The 22,588-nt window shown below is 38.5% G+C and overlaps 1 protein-coding gene across 1 annotated transcript; it reads left to right on the top strand.

Annotated features, from left to right (window-relative positions):
• Positions 1-869: 869 nt before the first annotated feature.
• Positions 870-14,753, top strand: LOC134057900 (arylsulfatase D-like). The gene is made up of 11 exons (XM_062514943.1): positions 870-922; positions 1,899-2,039; positions 2,796-2,917; positions 3,807-3,947; positions 4,827-5,250; positions 6,131-6,267; positions 8,357-8,491; positions 8,972-9,070; positions 9,902-10,064; positions 10,946-11,067; positions 14,395-14,753. Exons 1-11 carry the CDS (start codon positions 870-872, stop codon positions 14,751-14,753), a joined length of 1,896 nt encoding a protein of 631 aa, XP_062370927.1.
• Positions 14,754-22,588: the final 7,835 nt, after the last annotated feature.

The raw sequence follows: 22,588 nt of genomic DNA on the forward strand, positions 1-22,588 counted from the left end.
ACATACCAGTCCCCACTGGAGGCAGTTTACCATTTGCTTCTGCAAGACTGTTTGCACAATTCCCGTGCAACGTTATCTGTAGATCCCTTAGGTTATTCACAAGGAAAATGAGTCTGTTTCCCAAAGCCATTCTTTTTTCCAAAGTGACTCTATTTCAGCAAGCAGAGAAAATCACTTCCACTCATAAAATTTGCCTTGCCAGACAAAAATAAGTATTTAATGAATGAAAAGATTATTTCTTAAAGTCCAGGTTGACTTCATGGAGTCAGAAGGTAGAAAAACTGTCTTGGTAATTTGCAAATGGCATTAAGGTTTGGAGTCTTTTAAGGAAATAGTCATAGAGGTTTTTATGTTTCTAGAAACTTCTAGTTTCTAGTTTTCAGAACTATTTCTAACTATTCAGATAGATACACCTTCTTGAATGCACTAGATGCATCTAAACCAAAGAACAATACAGCCCCTTTCCTAAGAATAACAGTGACAATATTAGTTTCCAGGATGGATTTTATTTGACATATTTTTCTGTAGTTTATAAGCTACCAGTAAAGGTTAGATTTTTCCCCTAAAAGTTGAACTGAAGTTAAGTAAAAAGTGAGATAATAGTTTTACCTCATTTGCAAAATGTTGAAAACATTCCTTTCAGGAGCACCAACCGTTCTGTGCGTGTATTGAGTAATAGGCACCTCTAGCACTGTTTTAAAGCTATTAACGTTTTGCCTTCTTTCCAAATTCTCACAAGCCCCCCCTCTCTTCCCCCCCTCCAGAGTTAGCAGCAGCTGGAAACAGACCAGACCTTGCAAAACTGTGAAATCACCAGAAGTTCTGGGTTCAGATTTCTTCCTTTTTCATCAGAATTCATATGACCAACTATGTACCTGTTTCATAAAATGGAAAACTATGAAGTTTACCTGGGAAATCAATGGTAAGAAAAGGTATCCACTGAGGCTCTTTCCCGGATTTTAGGTGTTGTGCTTAAGAAAATGTAGGCAGATAATCTCACATTTTCCCTGCTACCACCACCCCAGCTTAATGAGGATTTAATAGTTTGATAGTAGCTAATACTAGAAGGTTTGGTTCTATTGGTATTTCAAAACCTATGAGCCTATTTTTATAAGACATGGTGATTTAGGAGTATATCTAATCTATGGTATAGTACACTTACTCTCTATTTATCATATTGTAGTTTCTACTAATGAACTAATGTAGTATCTACTAATGAATTAGCAGTCAGATGTGTTCTAGCATCTGTATTTTACTTCAGGTGAACATCTGTAAGCTTCTAATTGCAAACACTTTGAGCGACTCAAATGAGCAGAGGTATTCTTAGTGTCTCCTAGGAAGATAATCAGGTTCAAGCCTGTTGCTGCACCTTGATTTTGCAGATGGTCCCGTGGCTTAAGGAGCACTTTCCAGACACTGTGTGTCACAAGGGGTGCAGTAAATGCCACAAACAAGCCATTGCCATAATGGCCAGCATGACTCCACGCCAATCACCTTTGTGCTCCTGTCCCACTCATTCCAGGAGCCTTAACAGAAGCATCTTACAGCTCCATACAGGGGGTGCCTCAGGACATTTGTAATTATTCAACCACTTTTTCTACTGGGCACATCTGCAGAGATCATTGCAAATATCAATAAAAAATGCAGACACAAAAATCCTGTGTAAAATAATAATAATAATAATAATAATAATAAACAACTATGACCCCAGAAAATGATACTAATATTATAAAATTCAAGGACTTCTGTACATACTCAGGAGCTCCATCTTCTGGCACTCTTTGGTCACTGTTTGCAGCTATACTGAGTCCCCATAAAACTTTAAGAATAATAGTTTAAAGTCTATTGTAAAACTTACAATTGTTTTTTTGTAATGCTACCTCTAATTTTGCTTTTAGGACCTACCTAAAAATTTGGCTAATTTTATGCCTGTTTCCAAGAACCTGTGCATTACATCCTTCAAAACCTAACTTTTTACTGATACTGGCTGATGATCTTGGTATTGGAGATGTGGGTTGCTATGGTAATGATACAATAAGGTATGAAAAAGAATATCCCTTCCTGGTGAATTTAATTTTTAAAAGCCTACTGATGATACTTAGCATGAAAAATTATTATTCACTTATTAGTTTATCTAGTTGCACTTCTTTTCAAACTATGTACAAAATGCATGTTCTACGGTAGTTCCTACTGGAGTAATAATTAAACAAGCATGCTTGAGAAACTTTCTGGGACTTAGAACTTTGCAAATGCCTCTGTGTACTGTACTTCTCAGGCATGAGTGTAATACATAAATTTCTATAATTCCAGGGTTGAAATATGAAGGAATGAAATTAGAATTTAATATCAATTAACAACTCTAGTAGACTTATTATGAAATGACAGATCAGCCTATGTGATACATTTATCCCTAGCATAGTTATCCAATCTGTAGATAGACAGAATGAGACAATGTTGTTCTAGACTATTATTGTCTTGGATGTTGTGCTGTGAACAGACTCTTGTTTCCTACGCTGCATGGGATTTTTGTTGTGGGACATACCTGAGATACCTTGTCTTTTCCCCTCCCTTTTTTTTACTTATTAGTAAAAAAACATATGCCCATGCAAAGCTCATTTCTAAGGAGTCAAGGTATCTCAAAAATACATATAAAACACTGAACTTCTCTAACTGAGTTGTAGGTAAACAGATATTTGTTAATTTGGTGGTGATATGCTCAACAAAACTAGGAGAAGCAGTATGCCATGAATTTCTGTGCAATATGTTTTTATCAGAGATGGGATTTTTCTCTTTAGGACCCCTAACATTGATGGCCTGGCAAAGGATGGAGTGAAACTTACTCAGCACATTGCTGCAGCGGCTGTTTGTACTCCAAGCAGAGCCGCTTTCCTGACTGGCAGATACCCTATCAGAACAGGTTGGGCCTCTGTCCAATGGTTTGCTGCAGTTAGTCTAGTCATTGTTGATATTAAAAATCCCCTTAAATAAACCATGTTAAAGAACAGTTAATCTTGGGGTTTGGAGCCTCAGTGAAATGGGCAAAAAATTAGAGATGACTAATGATTGATTTCTATGGGAAAATCCCCATGTAAAACACATTATGTGTGGCTGAATGACGACACAAAAATGGATGAAAATCTAAACAGTACAAAGCACCCAGAGGTAGAAAAAGAAAGAAAATTGTGTGATGTTGTATGTTCAGTGGCATGAGGACTCTATTAAATGCAGTATTTTCAATATCCTGAGAAACCTTTTCACAGTGAAATGTGTCAGACTGTAAACAGCTGTCAGCAGTTGTGTTTTAAAACAGATTTACTTCAGCCATGTAAATTTATGACAGAAACTTCAACCACTGCACAAAGCAGTAATAATCAGGGTAGTTTCTGATGTGGCTCTGACTCGCTTAAGGAGAAATGTAATTATGGACTGTACATTTCAGAAGTGTGCTCCCCTAACCCTATAAGCCTTTTTGTTCTCGATAAAACTTATTTGCTTTTTTTTTTTTGTTAACATCATATTTTGATAGAACTTTTGCAAGAAGATTGTAAGAAGTTGTCTAGTATCTAAATGTAAGTATTTTCCTGCCATTTGTAGACACCCCAGCATAGCTGAGGCATCTGCATTGCACTAGCATATGATGACATGGAACTTGGAAAAGACATAATTTTGGAGGTCAAGCAGAGTATCTTAAGCCATAGGAAATGGCTTATAAAAAAGGAATAGGCATAGGCAACTGAATCCTATTCATTAGAAAGTACAATCTGAGAAGACTGGAAATCTGAAATCTAGCTTGTTTTATTTTAAAGGCTATTATTCCTCTCTAGGCATGGCATCCAGCACTCAACGGCAGGTTCTTTTCTGGAATGGTGGTTCAGGGGGTCTACCACCAAATGAAACTACTTTTGCCAGAATACTCTGCCAGCAAGGTTATTCTACAGCACTTGTAGGTAAGAGACAAAGAAAGTTATTGCTTTTTCATTTTTTGCTATTCTAATTAGGTTACTTCTGTAAATGCTTTTTTTTTTTTTTGTCAAAATGTCCAGAATCATCTAAACTAGATTTTCTTGTATGCATAACTTTCAAAATCAGCAGGGTTTTTGGAACACTATCCACAAGTCCAATGTGAGTACAGTGTATCTGGTAAATCCAAAATGAGGTGTATGTAATACATAAATACACACTGCAAATGGAAGTAAATTCAAAGGAAAGAATCCTGTTTGCCCAGTACAGATTGCTTCAGGGTGAACCAACAGAGATATTCACTGTTGTATTAGAGCAGATAAATATCATCTGCCTGTTGGCACCAAGACACCCCAGTGGTTTTAATTATATCAATTTCAGCACAGTATCTTAATGATAATGTTTTCAGCAAGGTTTTTAAAACTGTCTCTCACAACATCCTCATAGGCAAACTCTGGAAGTGTGGACTGGATGCGTGGACAGGGAAGTGGGTTGAGAACTGGCTGAACAACTGATCCCAGAGCGTCATAATCAGTGCCACAGGGTCTAGTTGTCACCAGTAGTGTCTCCAAGGGTCAGCACTGAGTCCAGTATTGTTTAACTTATTAATCAATAATGAAGATAATTAGGGGACAGAAGCATCTCTCCTATGAGGGAAGACGGAGCTGGGCCTGTTCAGCCTTGATAAGAGATGGCTGAGAGGGGACCTCATCAATGAGGGTTCAGTATTTGAAGGGATGGTGCACTGCTGCTCCCCGAGTCTGTCCCCATTCCACACCAACTCCTCCCTTGGCTGCACCTTAACTGAAAAATACAGGAAGACACACCCTAATATTGGATTTAAGATCTTTGTTTTTTATTTCCAGGGAAGTGGCATATGGGTGTGAACTGCAGAACTCGCCATGATCACTGCCACCATCCTTTAAATCATGGTTTTGATTACTTTTATGGTATGCCTTTTACCCTTGTGAATGAGTGTCAAGGCACAGATGACCCTGAATTGGCCAAGTCTTTGCAAGATACATATTGGTTTCACACTCAGATGATCATCTCTGCAGTATTTACTCTTGTGATTGGAAAACTTGCCAATTTATTCCCAGTAAAATGGAAAACGATAATCTGTCTGGCCATCTGTGGTCTCCTTCATTTCATCTCCTGGTTCTCCAGCTATGGTTTCACCAAGTACTGGAACTGTATCCTGATGAGAAACCATGATATCACTGAACAACCGATGAACCTACAAACAACTACTTCTAATATGCTGAAGGAGGCAATTGCATTCATTGAAAGGTAATCAGCAGAGGTGAGGAGCAGACTGGTGGGGAGGAAGAAATACAAAGGGGTCCTGGCCAAATACTGTGCCTTCTGCCATCAGGAAGAGAAAAATGATCTTAGGGTGGTGAATGGACTGTCATAGAAAGTGTCACATGAAGTTAATGTTTTACAAACAGGAGAGTAATAGTGAGTTTTGTTTAGTTTTGTGGGGTTTGTTTACTTTTTTTCTCAAAGATGTCCTTCATTTATTATCAGTAACCTCAATTGGAAATGAAAAAACCACGAAGTTTTTAAAAGAATTTGTGTGTTAAATCTGGGCATATCCATATTTCTGTCAGGATTTAGGGGTTGTGTGTTTGTTTTTTAAAGGAAATTTGAGGTAATGTGAATTCCTTCTCTAAAACTTGGAGCATAGGTAATCTCAGGCTCTTAGGATATCCTATCTGGCTTGATGTTGAGGCCATATGGTTTCACTGTGGGTATAACATCTGCCTCTTCCATGAGGATACCTCATATGTTCAGTGATGCACATCCATATTAAAGTTTATGCAAGTGAGTTCTGTTCTCCTTTCTTCCAGGAATGTGTCAGTCTTTTGGCTATGACCTCTTCTAGTTGTTTGTTTAATGTTTGTCACATGTCTAATATGAAGCTGGAAAAAGAAAGACCCATTACTGTTTTGGTCTTAACCAGAAAAAAAAAATCTTTGTGGGGTGTATTTTAATCCTTTCTTCTCCCAAAACCTCAAAGCCAAAAAAAAAAAAAAAATGCCAAAATAAAAATTGTTTAGATCACAACAATATAATATAAATTGAGAGAGTAACTGCAATACCACTGTTATATGTTGGGTTGAATGACAGTTTGAAGATAAATGACTGTTGTTTTCTTCTATTTCAGGAACAAGCATAGACCATTTCTTCTCTTTGTTTCCCTTTTACATGTTCACACCCCTCTCATCACCACAGAGAAGTTTCAGGGAAGAAGCAGGCATGGCCTATATGGAGATAATGTAGAGGAGATGGACTGGATGGTGGGTAAGTGTGGGTCTTAAAGATTCTTAATTCACTTGGATGTGGAAAAGACATTAAAGGGGCGATCACCACACTCCCTTTTGGCATATGTGAAAATCAGTCAATTCACCTTGGTTACACAGTTGGTTTCAGAGATTGCCATACCATAACCACACAGTACCTATTTTTTTATTTTCTTATGATGAAAGCTTAAACTTTCCTTGAAGTGATTTGTTCTTTATCTACTTTTAAATTACATGCTTGTATGCTGAAGTGTTAAATGCAGTCAAATAACCAAATGTGTCACTGATCATGTTGTTAATCAAAATGTATGATATTTCTCCAGCTCTGGTCTTAAAAGATGCAAAGAGATGCTGCTGAATATTATGTTATATGATGGTTGTTTTGTGTACTTATTAATTTTTATTAAAAGCAAAAAAAAATCAGAACCATCTCCTAGCCAAAAGTCCAAGTTAGAAAGTTATGGAGTTTCGCTTAATAAATTGTGTGAAGTCAGTGAAGCCTCAGGTCATAATCTAGGCTCTTGGAGACCAATCAGGTTAAATTTCTGATTGGTTAACTTGTTTTAAAAACTTAGCCTTTACTTATTTTTTTTTCTTTTCAGTGAGAGAGAGAGAGAGAGCTGCTGTTTGCATTTTGTCAAAAATGAAAACTCTATTAACAAAGTAATTGCCTCCTGTCAAGCCTACGATTCAATCCCTGAACCCTTTTTCCTCCAATAATCATGTCTTAAAGATGGCAATTTGAGAGGAACCTGATTGTTTTCAATGGACAGGCTGAAAACTCCTGCAAGATCCAGTTGAACCAGAGAGCTCAGCCATGTTCCTCTTTCCTGTTTTGGCACCAGCCACCTTCAAACACAGGCTCTGTAAGCAGAGCTGGATAGCAGAAGTCAAGATATAAAGAACATATAGTTGAAACAGGACAGCAGCTAGTGAGGACAAAACTCTCCAAGTCACAGTGAAGAATGTTCTTGATTCAGAATCTATGGAACAAAGCTGACAGAGTACTTTTATAGCTTGAATAAAACTGTCACTCGTTTATTTTCCAATTGGTTTTATTTACCTTTTTTTATAGACAACAGAAACAAATGTTATAAACATAAATTCATCAGCTTTCTCTTGGGAGCTTACCATTTCATAGAATCATGGAATATGCTGAGTTGGAAGGGACCAAACAGGATCATCAAAGTCTGACTCCTACCCTTGTGCAGGACATCCCAGGAATGACAGCATGTGCCTGAGAGTATTGTTCAAATGTTTCCTGAACTCTGTCAGGCTGGTGTTGTGACCATTTTGCTGCAGAGCTTGTTCCAGTGCACAACCACCCTCTGGGTGAAAAACTTTGTTGTGCTATCTTACCTAAACCTCCCTGGACACAGCTTCATGTAATTTCCTCAGGTCCTGTCACTAGTCGTCAGAGTGAAGAGATCACTGTCTGCTCCTACATTATCCCTTCATAAGGATGTTGAAAAACTGCAGGGAGGTCTCCCCTCAGTCTGCTCTCCTCCAGGCTGAACAGATCAAGTGACTTCAGCCATTCCTTATAAAGCTTCCCCTCAAGGCCCTTCGTCATCCTCATGGCCCTCCTTTGGATGCTCTCTAATGGCTTTATACCTTTCTTAGGTTGTGGCATCCCCAAACTGCCCCCAGCACTCAAGGTGAGGCTGCCCCAGTGCAGAGCAGTGTGAGACAATCCCCTCCCTTGCCCAGCTGGTGATGCTCCCCAGGACAGGGTTGGCCCTTCTGACTGCCAGGGCACTGCTGATTCATGTTCAACTTGCCACCAACCAGGACACCCAGGTCTCCTTCTGCAGTGTTGCCTTCCAGCATCTCCTTCCCCAGTGTGTACACATAACAAGGACTGCTTTCTCTCAGGTGCAGAATCAGGCACTTTCCCTTGTTAAACTTCACATGGCTGGTGACTGCTCATCTCTTTAATTTGTCAAAGTCCCTTTGTAATGAATGTGATAATTCATAACAGAACTCATTCAGGCAAATGGAAAGACTCAGTCTTACTGAATGTGGAGTCAAGACCTAAAAATACTGACTGCATCTGCTGATGTAATTATGATGTTTTGCTTTGTTTATAGGGAGGCTTCTGGATGTTATTGACAAAGAGGACTTGAAGAATACCACATTCATTTATTTTGCATCTGATCATGGAGGATTCTTAGAGGCTCACAGAGGAAATTCTCAGTTGGGTGGATGGAATGGGATATATAAAGGTAAAATTTTAGTAGCTTGTGCATGCATAAGACTTTTTCTTTACAAAAGAATAACGGACAAAAATATATCCAGTTTATACTTAATAAACTATATGATGGGATTATAATCTTGAATTGTAGGGCTGAAACAAAGTCAGGGCATCAGCTATTCATAGGGCTGGGGGTGAACAGAGGGGCAGGACCACTTCCCTCAATCTGCTGGCAATGCTCTTCCTAATGCACACCAGGATACCCTCGGCCTTCTTGGCCCCAAGGGCACTGCTGGCTCATGGAGAGCTCGTTGTTCACCAGGACGCCCAGATCCTTCCCTGCAGAGTTGCTTTCCAGCAGGTCGGCCCCAGCCTGTAGTGGGGCATGGGTTTATTCTTCCCAAGATACAGGACCCTGCATTTGCCTTTGTTGAATTTCAAAAGGTTTTTTTCTACTGATTATTGGTGTCAACACTGGCAGATATCATGATGTCTATTTTTCTTACTATAGTTCTCCAGTTTCTCACCCATCCTATAGAAGTTTTTTCTAAACTCCCTATGACTGGCTTACAACACAGTGACAAAAGCTCTGTGGAAATGAAGATCTGTGGTATCTCTTGTGTGTGCTTCCTCCAGATTACTAAACCTTGAAAAGCCACTGTGACATCTCAGTCAGCTTGACATTTACTGTGTAATGAAGTCTGAAAGCTGCATCCATCACATGCTTCCCTACAGAGGAAGAGACGTGCCCATTGACCTTGCTCAGCATCACAATGCACATTGCCTAGTACTAAATTACTTGATGAGCCACACAACCATGTTTGATACAGCTGGGATCCACCCACACACAGTCCTAAATTAGCCTTTACTTCTTCCATGCCAGCAACAGATGCAAAAGGGCCCAGAGGCTCACTTGAATAGCTTAGAATCTGATCTGAGGAATTCCACTAGCTAAATGTAAGTATGTGAGTAACAGGAGATTCCAGAGGGGAAAGAGAAATGTGATTAGGAAGTTCAACATGAGAGTCCAATGATGAAATCATGTCTGTTTAGAGAGGAGGCATGAGAGGATACAGTATCACTTTAGATATCAATAATAGACATAACTATTTATGTCCACATACAGCAGAACAAGGGTTATGTCAGTGAGAAAAACTAGCAAGATTAAAAAAAATAGTTTAATTAATAAATATCTGTAAAACTCACTCTTGCTGTTGGGAACTATTAAAAACAAGCAGACAAATAAGCCACACATACAAATAATGAGAAAAGCCACTACTGAATGACAGTCTGCTGTTTTCCAGGATTTAGTAGGTTTTAATTCAAAGTGCTTGAAATATTCTTAAAGTTTTGAAACATTTATATATATATATATATGCAATAAAGATCTGGTATCTTCTTTTCTTTTATCTTCTTGACACGTCTACCCCTTCTATAACAGGTGGAAAAGGAATGGGAGGATGGGAAGGAGGAATCCGTGTTCCAGGTATAGTTAGATGGCCAGGAGTGCTGCCTGCAGGCACAGTTATTGATGAACCTACAAGCCTTATGGACATTTATCCTACAGTAGTTCAACTGGCTGGAGGGGCAGTGCCTCAGGACAGGTACAGAAGTAGCTTCATAAACCATATTGCTTCTCTTTCTTTATTTAGACAGAAGCTGACGGTGTCATGCATCCTAACAGCCACACATTAAATTCTCTTGGTTTCTAAACCAGGCAAATCTCTAGCTTTCTTTCTTTCTTTCAGGGGCACATGTTTGCCCATCTTATCTGCTTATGTGAAAAAGGCAAAGAAAAAAAACCCAATTTTTAAATCAAGGGCCATTTTAGCTATCTCAGTTAGCTATATCACTATATATATATATGAATATGTATATATATATATATATGTATATGTGTATATATATATATATCACTGAAAATAAATTTTGTTTTTTTGGGACACTAAGATGACTGAAAAAAGCAGACTTCTCTAAAGGACATGAGAAAGTGTGGGTGGCTAAGCCATTTCAGCAAAAAGCATAGAAGTACTGGTAGATTGTAACTAAACTCAGCTACAACCCAGATTGTAACTGAATTGCTAGGCAATTCAGTAAGTGGCTTCTTTTTTTTTTAGTTATTTTTATAAAGCCTGGAGCTCACAGAGCTGTTGGGAATTTCCATTTCAGGTAACAAAATTAAAACCTGTGAACTATGTATTCACTATTGTTATCACTTCCAGGAAAATTACAGTAATGGTGTCTGATCTCCCCAGGCAGGATGTGTGAACTAGCTGTAAATGCAAAAACTTCTAGTAACTGCTAATTACTGGTCTCTACACATTCACCCAATTAAAAATCTCAGGGCTCATTAGCTTAACAGCACCTTGGTTTAGTGATGACACTTGAAATCTTAATGCTGCACACATAGAGTGAGTACTTCTCATGCTTCAGCTGCAGACTTAATTTTTTGAAGTTGTTTGGTGACTCTGGTCCTCTTCATCAGGGTCATGGATGGGCACACCTTGCTGCCCCTGCTGCAGGGGACAGAGCAGCACTCCAGGCACGAGTTCCTGTTCCACTACTGCGGTGTGTTTCTGCATGCAGTGCGCTGGCACCAGAAGGACAGTGAGTATAAACATACCCCTCCTGCGGGTCAGAAATTATGTGATGTCCTCTAGCTTCCAATAGAATATAATGTAGAAGTGCATATTTGCACATACATACATATATATATGTATGGAATACATTCATTGTCTCAAACTCAGTTCTGCAAGGCCTCATTGTTAGTTATCCTTCCTTGCCTGAGATGAAGGGGTTTGCTTCCTGGGAAGTAGATCTTGAAGAATCTCTCACTATTCTTTGAGATCTCTCTTTGTTTCTCTGTAATGCACATCATTTTCTGTGAACACAGAAAGTTCTCTCTGGGCAGAGCAAGCTGTCTCTGACTGCCCCAATTCCTGGATAATATTCCTGCTGGAAGAGTTATGCCACACTTCCTTAGTGAGAGGTTAAATTCATACTCCAATCAAACGAGACATTTGAAGAATTGTTTTTCAGGTTCTTTTGAGGCTTTCCTTACCTACATTAAATTGCTTATTCTTCTAAGCTACGCAAGTTCTACTTAAGTAGCCATGCATACAACATGCAGATGAAAAGTGGATTTTGTGGCATTTCATGTTCCTATGAAGCCATGTGCACATCTAGATTTCTTATGCATGCCTTTCTACAATTTTTCCCATTGAACTATTTTTGGCAAGGGACCTGGAAACAATGCCATGCTCTGTGCATATAAAAGACAAATCAAATATGTAGCTCAGCTTTCAGCCAGAAAATTTTGGTTCTTTGCTCTAACTGCAATTTCTTCTGATGGGGCTGGCCAACAGAGTTAGTTTTAGTTCATTTGCTAGTATGTCACCCTCACATTATATGTTTATTATCTGTTAGCATCTCTTTCTTGATCAGCCTGGATACAAAGCCACCATGTCTTGATGTCACCCAGGCATGACCTATCTTTTAAGGCTTGCACTGAAGCCAGAAGAATCTTTGTTTATATATTAGAGTCCTTTCCTTTACCTCTGTACCATAAGTCTTATTAGTGACAGTCCATTTCTTTCTGCTCATTAAACTGATTGATTGTTTCGAGAAGGTTTGAGACATGTTTGGATTGAAGCAGCAGGTTTCCTTTCCCTTGGATATATTAAATTAACATGCTGCCCTAACATGCATATGCACCCTTCAGATTCTGTCAGAACTACTTCAGTAGCAAATTGTATATCCCTCTTTTCCTCTTGGAGATGAGTGGAACCCCCACTGCTTTTATCAGCACTGATTTCTATTGCCGTACTTTTTTCTTTTATCCTTCTGTAACCCAGCTGTCTACTCATCTCACCAACACAGGTTAATTAAAATCAGCCTCACTATATCCTTCTAAGGGAACTAACAAGGACTTTTGTGTCTCCCACTCTGCAACTCCAGGAATTATTTGCACCTGTGAAAAGTGAATGTTAAAATTTAGCAGAATTTGAACAATTCTCCCCAGACACTCTACACTCACTACTCCAAATTGCCATACAGTGTATAAATAATAAAGAATTCAGCTAAATTATTTATGGAAAAGAATGACTACTTAATTCAGTTTTTCTGAGCACTGATCACAATTTTCTAGGTACATCTAGCTAAGACTATCTGTCCATCTCATATAATAAATGGTTATTTTAGCAATGTCACAACAGCACTCCAACTAGAGCTAGATACTCAGAAAAAAATGCATGTCCCAGGGAGTGCTTTTTAACTCCTTTTAACAGATATCTGTGCTGCCTGACCACCAGACATAAGAAGAAAATCCCATGCTTTGGGCACCTGGATATCACAGAGGATGCTTGCACTTCTGCCACGAGACTAACTTAGTAACAAGACAGGGATAAGCATGAGGATGCAGAGCACATCCAGACAGCAGCAAAGAAATACTCAAACAGGCCTAAGGAGTATCTCTCTGCCATAGCAAGCTGTCAGGAAGTTAAAAGATTTTATCTTTATTTACAGATCCATGATATTCTGAGCTGGAAAGGGCCCATAGGGATCATCAAGTCCAGCTCTTAAGGAAGTGACCCATCTGGGGATTGAACCCACAACCTTGGCAAAATCAACACCATGCTCTAACCCTTTTTCCTTCAGAAAGCATTCTTTATCCTTTCTTTCACAATTTCAGAAATTGAGATATATAACATTTATCTTTATTTTCTTACACCAAAACATTTCAGAACCATTGAGAGAGCATCCCTCCATAAAAGTGCAGAAGCAGGATGTGGAAACTGTGTGGTGAAAATAGAGAGGTACAGAGCCAGCCAGCTAGCCAGCAAATTGATATTTTAATCTAAGATATGTTATTTATTCCTCTTCATCTTCTAAGAAGTTAAAAAAAATATATTTTTTTTCACAAAATATTGTTCTAGCGTAGTGACAAGAGAAAGAAACTGAAGAATAAAGCTGCAGGCTCCAGACATGAAAAACAACTCTGGACACAAGAGAAGAAAGGGAGAAAAGTTCAGCTGGCTCCATTGAACCAAAGAGAAAATTCTATGTAGGGAAAATGCAGTTGTCAGCTCTTTAATGCTCTGAGCATAGAAGTGACTCCAAGTGGTGAATGTCCCCTTTCTTCGTGTCTCCTTTTTCAAACATAGTGTCTAATTGCTGTCTTCTTGCTGGGCACATCCTCACCTCTGAGTTCAGTGCAGTCCTTTCTAAATGTGGGGTAAGGAATAGGAGAAAACAGAGGGGAGAGGGAGAAGTAAAATATCCTGATGAACTGCATTCAGCTGTAGTCCAAGTAATTTAGCACTTTTTCACCACAAGTTATAAGCCTGTGCTTATCTCATGGTCAGTACAAGGGCTTGATGAAGTACAAGCTCTAAAGCTGTGAACTATTTGCCTTCTTCATGTTAACTTACAACTAGACTCCAGATTTTACTATTTTAAGTGCCTGCAATTGCCACCTTTTTTGGAAGTGTGCTGGAATATGAGCAGAGAAATAAGCTGTGGTCAGTTTCTGCCTAAATGCACTTCTTCACTCAGACATGCAGAGCCAGAAGAACCACCTATCAATGTATATACCCAGAAACTGGGGACTACATTCTCCATTCCACCCCCACTCCCCTCAAGAGTCATGAAAAGTTTTAAAGGGTAACAAGAAAGTGGCAGACTTCATCTGTACTGAAAACCCTGGATTAAGCATCCATATACTGCACATGGTACCCAGAGCTGAGGTGTACCCATGAGCCACAAAAACCATGTGAATCCCTGCCAGCTTCCACAACACCTTTTCCCTGTATGCAGCAGCCATGACTTAAGTTTCCCCTTGAGACCTTAAACACTTAAACATGAACCAACCTTTCAGGGAACATGCCCCGGGTCCTAATGGCATTAAGCTCCTCAAATGTGTTTTTTCTGTGACAGGTGGCACTGTATGGAAAGCTCATTATGCTACTCCAGTATTACAGCCAGAAGCCTCTGGGGCCTGTTTCAGAAGAGGAATCTGTCCATGTTTTGGGGATGGTGTAACCCATCACAACCCTCCACTGCTCTTCAATCTCTCACAAGATCCATCTGAGGCAAATCCTCTCTCAGCTGACACCGAGCCCTTATTTGACACTGTGATGAGGAGAATAAGAAGGGCTGTGGAAGAACATTACAAGACTCTGACTCCAGTCCCACAACAGCTGTCTCCTTACAATAATATATGGAAGCCATGGCTGCAGCCATGCTGTGGGACATTCCCGTTCTGTTGGTGTCATGAAGAGAATAACAAAGTGTAGTCTAATACCAAAGTCAAAGTACAGTTAGCTTTAAAGAAATTGATAGTTTTTCACATTCACACGACTACAGTTATAAACAGGTTAGAGATAAAGATTAAATAATACTGGGATAACTAAAAGGGAAATTAGTGATTGTTTTTGTTCAACCTTTCCTTACCCACACAAATTAAGTAAGCCTGTAGTTTAAAAAGGCCTTATGCTTTTAATGAAAATTACCCTGTTGTACAAAATTGAAAGTATTATGACAATGAAAAAAATATAATGAAAAATAAAATTGCACATTTAATTTGGAAATATACCAAAATGCAATGGCCTCTCAGAAATAAATCCTACTAATTTACAGTAATTTTTTGCTTCATCATCTGTACATTCATCTGTCATGTAAGAATTCCCAGGGAAAACTGAACTGACAAATATGTTTTAAAAATTAGATAGCTAAAGTTAGCATCTCAAGATCAGCAGCAAAGTACCTAGCTATTCTGAAAAGTTAAAACACAACAATTCCTACTGGCTTTTGTTTTCCATGTAGTTAGGTTGTCTCACTTGTAAGAGCCTTGAAAATCATCACCCTGCTGCCTTGAGAAGAGTGCGAAATCTGGGACCCATCTGTGAGACCAATTCATAAACCAGCATGTCCCACTTGAGTGACAATGCCTCTGATTTCATAGGAGTGCCATTATGCCCCACGAAAAATATTATTTGTTTTATGAAAAAACACTTTGTTTTCAGTAGGAGGTGTTAAAAAATTCACCTCACAATCTAATCTCTTCTGTGTACAGGTCATCTTCCCCAAGCGAAACGAGTGTCAGCACTCTATACAGTCATTAGGGAAAAGGAGGGAATTAAATTACCTAATCCTCTCTTGTGCCCTTAGGTTCAATAAATTCATCTCTCAAGATATAATCCTAACCACGCTCTTGCAGGGATTTCGTGCCAAACCAGATTTTCAAATGGAGGTTCCTGTATTTTTTCCTCCCTCAAAAACATAGACTGTGTGCAAGAGACTCAAACTCCTAAGTCTTCCTGACCACTGTATATTCAGCTCCTACTATACAGGTGACAGTCACCCAGGCTTCAAAAAGTATCAAGGGATGGTAAGAGCTGTAGTGCAGGTACCTCAGGTGATGTGTTTCCTTAAAACTTGCTGTCTCGAGGAACCACACCAATGCAGCTCTATCCAGGACCAAGGTTGCCTGTGTGCCATTTTTTTGCCTTTTAGAAGAGACCAGAAGGCCCACTGCAAGGTCCCTCTCTCAGCTCCTGAGCTGCCACAGCAGGTCCCTTTCACCATCGGGACAGAGGAGAGTGCATGCCTGGACCATGCACCCTTTGCAGTGCTCCAGGGAACCTGACACCAGGGTGTCAGGGCTAGGTCAGGGGTGTAGTGAGTCACTGCTCTTTAAACAGCATAGGCTGTGAGCATGATGCAGCACCAAATTCAAGTCTCCAGAAAGTTGCCGAGGCATTTCTCCAAGATATTTGCCATTTCACCTTTTCTCTAAAAGGTCACCGAGAAACTTATGTGGAAAACATTCCATGTAAATCAAAGGGTACATATGACAATGAACTGATAGATGTTCTCACTTCTTGATAGCGTATAAATCTGCACTAACATTGCTGCAAACTTATCAGATTTGTCACTTTTCTGTGGCTGACAGGGACTGAAAACAGAGCAACTGCATTTCACTGGGTTCATGCAGGGAGAAAAGAACATAAAAGACCACACATTTTAAAGCCGGTTTGGCTGCTTCAGAGATGGAGGACAAATCCTACTGCTCAGTGGGGAACAAAGCCAAAAGCTGCCAAGCCAGTCAGTTCAGTAGCATCTACATTATCAGTTAAGTACAAGGATAATTTTTTTCTCCCTTCACTTCACTGGCTCTCCCACTCACCCACTCCAATCATTGGGTTAGATATCAGGAAAATGTTTTTTTCACACAGAAGGTGGTTGAGCACAGGAACAGGGTCCCCATGCAAGTGGTCAGAGCACAAAGCCTGTCTGAGTTCAAAAAGCATTGGGACAATGTTCTCAGACACGTGGGATGACATGGGACTCTTGGGATGTCCTGCACAGGGCCAGGAGGTGGACTCAGTGATCCTACTGGGTCCCTTCCAACTCAGCATGTTCTGTGACTTACACACAAGAACATGTCCAGTCCCACACTGGGCCATGATGAGACCATTTACCAGAGGATGGGATGGTGTTCAGCACCCACTCAGCATGAAAGCATAGATCCAAACTTTAGGAAGCCAGACTAGGAAGTCCTGTACATCAGCAAGACCCAGAACTCCATCTCTAAACACAGTGTTGTGATAATTGATAAAAGATTTGTGTTAATTATAGAAGTTTTGGAGTTTATATAAACCAGAATACTTAGATAATACATGAAACCAGAAAAAGGGAAATATATGATTAAAACCATTCTGTTTAAATCCCCCTGTTATGAATATTGTGTTTTCTAAGTAAGTTGTATTTACTACCAGTTTGTAAAACGAGGTTTTCCCACAGTGTGAATGATTTTGCAAAATCAGATTTCCTGCCTTTGTGTAATCAGTTGCAACCTATCTGCTAAGACCAGAATTCCCATTTCTGCTTTTCTTCATCTACCAAAACAAGATGGTTGCTTAACAAATTGTCTGAAAATTTCACACAAGCGGTCCCACGGATGTTTTTTGACCACCACTGCTTACCTGGCAAAACCCTGACAACAAAAAAATAACAATTATTGACTACTACAAAGAAAACCATACTATAAAAAGAAGCTGCTTGTGCCGTCTGCATCAAATAAAGCAATCTAAATTTTACTAAATATCGAAACTTTTTGCTTCTCATTTTTAATAGTGTGGAAAAAATCACCCTGTATAAATGTAAATATTAAACATTTGTCTAACATCTCATTCCTCTGAAAATTAAATTTGCTGAACTGCTGTATAGTCAGATGCTAAGGAGTCACATAGATATCCACGTTGCCTTTCTGACATTCAAACAGATAATTTTATCTTGGCTGGCATCTGTGGAAAACCAGAGGTACTTTCAGTAAGGAGGAGGAAAAATTAGGGCTGGCAGCATAGAGCACTAGGTTTTGTCAACTGTTAAGAGGCCTCAGCCAGGCACAGGGAAATGTGCTTTTCCTACACAGAGAGGGAGAGAGCAGACAATGCACACACAGAATCTGCAGGTGAGAAGGACAGTAAAGTAATGGGAAATTGCTGAACAGGATGCATATCACTTCAGAAAACAGGGGGGACAGGAGAGAAAACTATTTTCACTCCTCAGTTCCTTTCACTATATAAAGCTAAATGTATCTCAAAACGTACAAATTTTGAGAAGACTGTGGTAAGCAGTAAAAGGGGGTATATTTTACCTGTTGCATGCAGATCCTAGCCATGGATTTGTTACAAATCTCTTTGTCTGTTTGTCTGTTCTTTAACAAGAACATGCAATCTCTGCAGAAACTGTTCTTATAATCTTCTGGCAAATGTATATTCCCCATAGAGCAGATGAACCCAATATCACACTCAAGTTGTCCTCATGAACTCTTTCACATAAAATGCATTAATAAGCAAAAGAAAAAAGGTCACAAAACCTTCTTGAATAACACTGGAAGGAAGAAACTCAATTCAGTTCTGTGGTTTCCTTGAAAAATAATCTATAATGATAGTTTTCAAAATATATTAATATAAGAATAAAGCCTAAATTGTATGCCTTCTCCCTTCTTTTCTCATGGTTTCTCCCTTTGCAGAAAGGCACAAGGACTACATAAAATGGCCAGTTGAGACAATTTCCCAGTCTCCAAGCCATTGTTAGCCATACAAGAATGTGCCTACACATGGTTTAATATAGACACCATAGAGAGGGAAGTATTACTCCATAATAAATGAGGTTTGTTTCACTGAAAGAGCTGTGGTTGTACTGTGTAAATGTTTGATATTTATGTTGTATGAAGCTGACTTCCACTTAACTCGTTTGATCATTATTAAATGACATTTGGAATTGTTGCATTAGTCTGACTCAACAGAGTAATTGTCAAGTCTCACAGGAGTGACAGAATAAGCTTCTAAGAAGCCTCACTTCACCATGTTTAAATATTAGACAATTGCTTTGCTCCCTGCTGGGACTCAAGGGAGTGCCAACACACACATCAGAAGATCCCATCTTCTACGGATGCAAAATAGTTGTGTAACAAACTCAGAAAAGTAATTCACACTCAAAATTTATCCAGCTTGAAATTTCCAAGAACTCTGATTATATTTGAGAGACGTTAAATGAATGACCAAGGAATAACAAAAAACCTTTTGCTCATGAAAAATTGTAGGTTAATATATACACACTCAAGCATATTTATAGTGTTGAACTCAATACGACACTAGAAGATTTTTGTAGGATGCTTTGATTGTAATTTACATCAAATAAACTCCATTAAAAAACCCCTCAGATTTATTCAAAACCTCATTTCGTATTGAATCACCATACGACTGCATTACTAAGATTTTTGGAATGCCAGAGAAGAAAACTTAAAAAACAAATTGCAACTCCCCATGTTGAGATAAATGGGGTTACTAGAGGATCCAAACAACACTGGCTTCTGCTCTGCCTTTTGTCTAAAAGGTTCAGAAACAGAAAGAATTTATGGAGGTTTGAAAATAAAAAAACAAACAACCTTTAAACTAAACAAAACATAAAACAGGTACCCATCCAAGACATGCGATTAGTTCTGTTCCAAGTACTTAATCCTATAAGAAGGCTCTGCAAATACTATTGCTCTAAAATTAACAAATTATTTGTTTCATGTATTTATCATTGTTCAGAATGATGCACAGTGCCATAAAATTGAACAAACACTTCTCCTAGGCAGTGAATAATATGTCATCCTGGAAAGTACTAAAATAATCACAATTCAGAGACTGGCTGTCTTGGAATTCTAGGGGTTTTAGCCCTAAAACTTATCCCAGTTTGATGAAGTTGAAAGTGTTCTGACAACAGTCAGAGTAAATTTCAAGAAAAAATTTCTTAGAACTGTAGTTTTTTTCCCTTTATTAATATAACTCTCAGTTTTCTAGCAATTATTATTTATAAGTTTAAGTCAATTATATATTACTGTAATATATATTACAATTATATTATTACAATAATATATTATTATATATTATTTATATAATATTATATATTATTATTTTTTATCTACCTTTGCTGTAATTATGGTATGATGTTACTACAAACCGAAAGTTTATACCAGAATACAAAATATAACTTGAGTGTCACAGCTTTTAATTTTTAGCACAAAAGAAACTATTTATGAACCACCTAATTTAGGATGAACAGAACTGTAGTGAAACATTTTACAACCAATATACTGACAATACAGACAACTTCACTAAACAGTCTTAACTGACACCTAATTTTGGAGGCTGGTTAAGAATTTACTACTGTGCATTTAATCTCATATACTGAGAGGACAAAACCAGCCAACCAACCAAAAAAACTCAAACCAACAAAGATTCAAATCACAGAAATAAAATTCCAAAATACTAAAAAGAAAACTGAGGGGAAACCGAAATGTAAGATTTGAAATAATGAGATATGAATTAAGAAAACAGGTCCATTTAATGTTATGTTCAAAGTCATAGGAATCAAACCAGTTTAGATTAGGAAAGCAACAGAATCAGATCCATCAAGGAATAAATAGGCATACTGCTGACTTACTGGTGAACAAGATGTTTGTAGGACCACACAAAAGGATCAAGTAGTGGCTACTAACCCAGTCTCCCATTCATGGATAGAAAAATCAAGGTGAAGAAAAGCAAACAAAACAAAGTATTTTTTCAAGTATCAGCTTTAGAAAAATCATTACTGTGGGCTGACTGATATAGAGAGACAAAGAAAACTTATTTCCCAAGAACAACCCAGATGGAAATATCTTCACAAAACTCTAGGCAGTAAGCAAAGTGATATTTCAAGAACACCAATCTCCTTTTCCTGTAGGCTAGGAAAGTCCATGAACCCACATGTCTAAAATTTTTCAAGAATTTTCCTTGTGGCACACCCACACTATCTCCTTCTTACGCATAAAGAACACCCAATAAAACTGTTGTATGGCAAATAAAAGCTGTGAATAGCTCCAAGCACATGACAGAAGAATCAGCATGTTTTGTTTTAAACACAAGTTGCCCTCTCTAAAAACAAAGTATAACACACAACAGCAAGTCATAAACTGGCCTTGTTTAAAGATGAATAGTGGCACCAAAAATCTTATATTTATTAACTTTCTTTATCTCAAAAACGCTTGAGGCTATACCACAATTTAATGTGGGAAAAAATTCTAGGTGAAGCTTGGTAAGGCTTTTTTCCCCCAAGACACATTTCAACTTAGCAAACCTCAGTGCTGTGGCTCATGGCCACATGCAGCCTGCAACACCCCTCAGACCTGGCTGTGACCCAGGATTTCAGAACTGATGACCATAAAAGCCCAGAATGCTGCCTGAAGCACAGCACTGGATTCACACACAAAATTCTCCCTTTTCACACCCTCGTGGCAACAGTTGTGTGCTAGAAGCCACCACAACACTGCATTCCCAGTAACTAGTTCAATTTTTTGCGTGTGAAGACCAGAGACCAAAATTAGGGCAGGGCTTTTAACAGCTATACTTTTCCATGAAATACAATAAAGCAAGTATTGTTTGCTAATTCAGGAGATCCTAAACATTATAATTATGTATGTCTGGAGAAAAATTATTGCTCTCAACTTTTAATTCTGCTTAGCAGGTAATGCTAATATCTCAAAAGCAATTAAATAAAATTAAAAAGTAAATTAAAATAACTAGTTATTCACAAGTAATATTCCCTGCACAATGTAAACAACCTATAGATCTTCATCGTCTGATAAGCACATGACTTCATATGTCTTTTCCATTTATTTTATTTCCATCACATTAGTGTACTACAATTCTATGCAAAACATTGTATAAGCCACAGAGAGTACCATTGTACATATTACAGTTTGAAATGTACTCAATGACACATTTGACTACATTCATATGCCTATTTTAAAATCTTTCAGTTACTGATTTCACATCAGTAATTTTTCTTCCATAATCTAGTCAATATACCAAATAAGATCCAGTAATTAATGTAAAATGTACACCTGCATGAAACATGAGTTCACATTGCTGGCTACAGCTTTCTATAGTCTTCCAAAACTGTTAGGACTATATGAGCAACAATGTTTATAGAACAGAGGACTCTCTCAGTAGTGCCAAAGGATCACTAAGATATAGGGATAATCAGAAGATCAAATGCCACGTGAGTAAGGGCACACTGCAGTTGCTGTTGTCTCCATGCTGCTGCACTGGGCCACAGCACCAAGAGGTAGAACACACCTGCCTGTGTTAATGTGTCAAGGTCACCTACCCAGGAACACAGGCTATCAAGGGTGCCAAGCTGTTCCCAATTTCTCTGCTGCCTCTAAACACCTAACTTGACCTAGATGCTTGTATTCAGCAGACAGACCAATGGGATTCCCCGTTTAAAAGTTTAGGATAAATGAGAACTAGATAAAATCAGCAATAGTCTACAAAAGTGAAAGCAAATCCACTAATGGGAATATTAGGAAGTGATTCTAAGATACTTGAAGGTGGTTTTTTCTTTTTCTTTTTTTAAGGGACATCTTGACTCTTTCATTCCTTTCCTGATTGGTGCATTTGTTCCCACCTCTCAGCCTTTCTGATGGGAGGAAAAAGAAACAAAATTTCCTTCTTCCCTCCTATCCTGCTATCCTTTCTTCCTGCTACCATCTATGCATACTGGTACATCATTTCTTTTAGACAGAATTTCAAAG

This window comes from Cinclus cinclus, chromosome 2 (assembly GCF_963662255.1).
Source record: "Cinclus cinclus chromosome 2, bCinCin1.1, whole genome shotgun sequence".
In the NCBI taxonomy this organism is placed as follows: Eukaryota; Metazoa; Chordata; class Aves; order Passeriformes; family Cinclidae; genus Cinclus; species Cinclus cinclus.

What these genes read in the sequence shown, in the direction of transcription:
- LOC134057900 (XM_062514943.1), top strand. Translation starts at nt 870, where the DNA reads ATGTACCTGTTTCATAAAATGGAAAACTATGAAGTTTACCTGGGAAAT. An exon ending in GGAGATGGACTGGATGGTGG is followed by an intron (nt 6,268 to 8,356) that starts GTAAGTGTGGGT and finishes CTTTGTTTATAG; the next exon opens with GGAGGCTTCTGGATGTTATT. An exon ending in ATGGAATGGGATATATAAAG is followed by an intron (nt 8,492 to 8,971) that starts GTAAAATTTTAG and finishes TTCTTACTATAG; the next exon opens with TTCTCCAGTTTCTCACCCAT.